General features: G+C 47.0%; 1 protein-coding gene across 1 annotated transcript; it reads right to left on the bottom strand.

Annotated features, from left to right (window-relative positions):
- Positions 1-2,294: 2,294 nt before the first annotated feature.
- Positions 2,295-3,977, bottom strand: LOC138357735 (uncharacterized). The gene is made up of 2 exons (XM_069314725.1): positions 3,824-3,977; positions 2,295-3,298 (listed from the first exon to the last, which is right to left on the bottom strand). Exons 1-2 carry the CDS (start codon positions 3,975-3,977, stop codon positions 2,295-2,297), a joined length of 1,158 nt encoding a protein of 385 aa, XP_069170826.1.
- Positions 3,978-5,369: the final 1,392 nt, after the last annotated feature.

Raw genomic sequence — 5,369 nt, forward strand, 5'->3', positions numbered from 1 at the left:
CCAGGCACTGGCAGCAATATGCAACCTGGGTCCACTTTTCTCATAAAATGCAAGCAGTCAGAAAAGCTGCATATACTCTTTTTAAGTGAAAGTTACAGCAGCAGGTGAAGAGTACGAAGAGTAGGTATTGGGTACCGTTCCTGCAGACTGGCCTCATATCCCAGCTCTTAGTCGGGCCTCATATCCCAGCTCTTAGTCGGGCCTCATATCCCAGCTCTTAGTCGGGTCTCATATCCCAGCTCTTAGTTGGGCCTCATATCCCAGCTCTAAGTCTGGCCTCATATCCCAGCTCTTAGTCGGGCCTCATATCCCAGCTCTTAATCGGGCCTTATATCCCAGCTCTTAGTCGGGCCTTATATCCCAGCTTTTAGTCTGACCTCATATCCCAGCTCTTAGTCGGGCCTCATATCCCAGCTCTTAGTCGGGCCTCATATCCCAGCTCAAAGTCTGGCCTCATATCCCAGCTAATATACCATGGACGTATAGGTCCAGGTGTATATTAGGGTATATAACTCCACACCCATACATCACACACTGCATATTGCATTGAGGCCTCGCGGCTGAGTGGACAGCAAGCTGGATATGTAGTCCTGTGGTTCGGGGTTCGATTCCCGGCGCCGGCAGAAACAGACGGGCAAAGTTTCTTTCACCCTGATGCCTCTGTTACCTAGCAGTAAATAGGTACCCTGGGTGTTAGACAGCTGCTGCGGGCTGCTTCCTAGGTGTGTGTGTGTGTGTGTGTGATAAAAAACTTAGTATTTAGTAACAGTTGATTGATTGGCAGTTGAGAGGCGGAACCAAAGAGCCGAAGCTCAACACCAGCAAGCACAACTAGGTGAGTACACACACACACACACACACACACACACACACACACACACACACACAGTTATACTTTAATGTCACAACACGAACTCTTAAAAAAACAATGTTGACCCAGGTTCGAATCCACCGCCCAGCTCCCAAAATGTTCTGATAGATACACGATGAAATCACAAGGGCTTGAGGCATGTGTCACAGGCCGTCCTCAGCTTCCTGTGTCCTGTGTCCTGTGTACTTGTGTATGAAGGCGTTCGATACCCGCCACCTCCCCCCACGACCTCCCCAACCACCTCCGTGTCTCTCAGAGCAGCACCACAGCGACTTGGAATTACGGAAGACAATGCTGAAGTTGCTGATGTTTTTACTGAAAATCAATCTTTTCGTTTTCTTTGTCCCACTGACGAATGCTGTTTTTTTTTTATTGAAAATCAATATCTCGTTTTTTTTATTGATTTTGAATCACTGTTTTTACTGAAAATAAGTTTTAGTTATTAGTGATCAATTCTGTTTTTATTGAAAATAAGTTTTAGTTATCACTGATCAGTTCTGTTTTTACTGAAAATAAGTTTTAGTTATCACTGATCAATTCTGTTTTTACTGAAAATAAGTTTCAGTTAACACTGATCAATTCTGTTTTTACTGAAAGTAAGTTTTAGTTATCACTGATCAATTCTGTTTTTACTGAAAATAAGTTTTAGTTATCACTGATCAATTCTGTTTTACTGAAAATAAATTGTAGCTATCACTGATCAATTCTGTTTTTACTGAAAATAAGTTTTAGTTATCACTGATCAATTCTGTTTTTACTGAAAGTCAATATTTTTTTTACAGTGATCAGTGTTATTTTACAAAAAAAGTTTATTTTTTTATTTATAGTGATAAATGCGGCGTGTTTGTGCGAAGCTTCAGTATGGTAAGTCTTGACCTATAATTGTTCGAAGTCTTGACCTATAATTGTTCGAAGTCTTGAGCTATAATTGTTCGAAGTCTTGAGCTATAATTGTTCGAAGTCTTGAGCTATAATTGTTCGAAGTCTTGACCTATAATTGTTCGAAGTCTTGAGCTATAATTGTTCGAAGTCTTGACCTATAATTGTTCGAAGTCTTGAGCTATAATTGTTCGAAGTCTTGAGCTATAATTGTTCGAAGTCTTGATCAATAATTGTTCGAAGTCTTGACCTACAATTATTTCGAATTACTCAACACTTCCTATAAGAAATCCGGATAAATTAAATTGGTTTCTTTTATTTATTAAAAATAAATTAGTCCTCTCACGGAGAACATTGCATATTTAACGCGGGCGACGAATACGTTAAAAATGCGACGATTTAGCAAAACATTCAAGCACCGCAATATTGACTGTTTCTGAGCATATCGGGACTTATATAAGTTAGGTGAGGTTCTTGGGCTCGAACGCCCAGCCACTTGGGCTGGACGGTAGAGCGACGATCTTGCTTCATGCAGGTCGGCGGTTCAATCCCCGACTGTCCGAGAGGTTGGGCACCATTCCTTCCGCAAAGCCTCCAGCAGCCATCTAGCCTCCAGCAGCCATCTAGCCTCCTGCAGCCATCTAGCCTCCAGCAGCCATCTAGCCTCCAGCAGCCATCTAGCCTCCAGCAGCCATCTAGCCTCCAGCAGCCATCTAGCCTCCAGCAGCCATCTAGCCTCCAGCAGCCATCTAGCCTCCAGCAGCCATCTAGCCTCCAGCAGCCATCTAGCCTCCAGCAGCCATCTAGCCTCCAGCAGCCATCTAACCTCCAGCAGCCATCTAGCCTCCAGCAGCCATCTAGCCTCTAGCAGCCATCTAGCCTCCAGCAGCCATCTAGCCTCCTGCAGCCATCTAGCCTCCAGCAGCCATCTAGCCTCCAGCAGCCATCTAGCCTCCAGCAGCCATCTAGCCTCCTGCAGCCATCTAGCCTCCAGCAGCCATCTAGCCTCCAGCAGCCATCTAGCCTCCAGCAGCCATCTAGCCTCCAGCAGCCATCTAGCCTCCAGCAGCCATCTAGCCTCCAGCAGCCATCTAGCCTCCAGCAGCCATCTAGCCTCCAGCAGCCATCTAGCCTCCAGCAGCCATCTAGCCTCCAGCAGCCATCTAGCCTCCAGCAGCCATCTAGCCTCCTGCAGCCATCTAGCCTCCAGCAGCCATCTAGCCTCCAGCAGCCATCTAGCCTCCTGCAGCCATCTAGCCTCCAGTAGCCATCTAGCCTCCAGCAGCCATCTAGCCTCCAGCAGCCATCTAGCCTCCAGCAGCCATCTAGCCTCCAGCAGCCATCTAGCCTCCAGCAGCCATCTAGCCTCCAGCAGCCATCTGGCCTCCAGCAGCCATCTAGCCTCCAGCAGCCATCTAGCCTCCAGCAGCCATCTAGCCTCCAGCAGCCATCTAGCCTCCAGCAGCCATCTAGCCTCCAGCAGCCATCTAGCCTCCAGCAGCCATCTAGCCTCCAGCAGCCATCTAGCCTCCAGCAAAACATTTGGAGCTAAAATATCACCCAACTACTTCAGCCTGACGTCAGTTGGCTTCGGGCACAGGGCGCAACAGATGCGTCTCAATGTGCTGCCCAATCTGAGCAAATGCCTTGTTAGCCTATTCCATCTTCCTTGTTCTCTCCTGGTGGGCCTTTCCCGCGTGTGGGGTCTCCAGTGTCTCTCATTCCAGGAGGCCGTCTGTCTGCACACTATATACGAAGTGGTGAATTAAGGTGCGATTCTGGAGAAGAAAACTGTGATCCTTGGCTGCAATCCTGGAACATGTTTCTGAGTGCCTGGAAAATAAAGTTGCGATCCTGGAACATGAAGCGGCGATGTAGACGATGAGTCACAATAACGTGACTATAGATATGATATCCAAACCACACATCAGGAAACTGATGTGTAGTTTGGATATCACGAAAATACAAGCCTGGAACACGAAGTTGCAAACCTGGAACATGCAGCGGCGAGCCTGGAGCACGAAGGTAATCTGGATATGTGCAGGGGCTGAGATCAGTGAAGGAGCTACTCACAGGCAACAACAGCATCCAGACAAGAGCCTGCAGGCAATACCCACCTTGGGGTTATTGGAAACTGTTTATTGACTATCGATGAAGATGATCGCTTGTGAGATATGAGGATCGGAGTTGGCGTTGTGTTCCCATTACATTCTCCTGTGACGTCCATTGTTGAAGGGAGTCTCACCTCGGGGACTGAAGCCTAATGCTGCTCTGCCTTTCTCTCGGTACTAGGCTTTTCCCTCATAGTCGTCTCACCTTATGAGTGAAGCCCAGTGTTCCAATAGGGTTCTCTGGCTAAGGTAACAATGTGTGTTACTCATAGGGAGAGACTACACAGGACGAGCTTGTTACTCGACCTGTGCAAGAACTGAGGGGACTGTGCTATCAGGATAAATCGAAGCCGCTAAGCTTAACGTCACCGGAGGAAAGAAGAGAGGAAATGATCTAGAAATAAAATTACATACAAAACTTGACGAAGAAAATGTTTAAGGGTGAACAGCAACGTAACGTGAGGACAAGGGTAGTCGCCTGACAAGAGCCACAGAGACGTTACGGAACACTTCTTCAGTGTAAGACAAGCAAGCAAGCAAGCAAGTGGAACGAAATGGAAGTGGAAATTGCATTTCCTTTCATCTGGAGTTTGCAAGGCAGATATGAAACGAAAGAATCGGATCGTATGTCAGTACATTAGACGACCGATAGTTAGGGGCTTAGGAGCTGAATCCCTAAACCCTGCAAGCTCTGTTAGGTAAGTAGAAACAGAAGTGCAACGTTATCAGGGCTGCGTCCTTGCCTCAGGGGACATGTGCAACTATAATATTGTCTTTGTGGGAATTAGTAATTTTTCTTGTGACTTAATCCGGCCTGGTTCGCGAAGGGCTAATGGTAGCTACCTTCTGTTATTTCTCCCGGGAGGTGAGCCTCTTACCTCCCTGCTTGGCACTCACTCAAGCGTGAGCACTGTAACGCGTTACTTTGATAACTTCTTAAGCCATTACCTTTGTCACGGTGGTACGCTAACAAGGGAACACAGGTGGAAACTTAGTATCCAAGTGAGCCACAGGGACGTTAGAAAGAACATTTTCAGTGTCAGACAGATAGTAGTTAACAAATGGAATGCATTAGGCAGTGATGTGGTGGAAGCAGACCCCATACACAGTTTCAAATGTAGATTTGATAGAGCCCAGTAGGCTCAGGAACCTCTACATCAGTTGATTTACAATTGAAAGAAAGGACCAAAGAGCCAGAGCTCAATCCCCCCTCGCAAGCACAACTCAGTGAGTACACACGCGCACGCACACATGCAGCCACACACACACACACACACACACACACACACACACACACACACACACAGAGTTTTAAATGCAGATATGATAGAGCTCAGTAGGCTCAGGAACATGTACACCAGTTGATTGACAGTTGAGAGGCGGGACCAAAGAGCCAAAGCTCAACCCCCGCAAGCACAAATAGGTGATTACACACACACACACACACACACACACACACACGCACACACACACACACACACACACACACACACACACACACACACACA

Source organism: Procambarus clarkii, chromosome 7, assembly GCF_040958095.1.
Source record: "Procambarus clarkii isolate CNS0578487 chromosome 7, FALCON_Pclarkii_2.0, whole genome shotgun sequence".
NCBI classification, from domain to species: domain Eukaryota; kingdom Metazoa; phylum Arthropoda; class Malacostraca; order Decapoda; family Cambaridae; genus Procambarus; species Procambarus clarkii.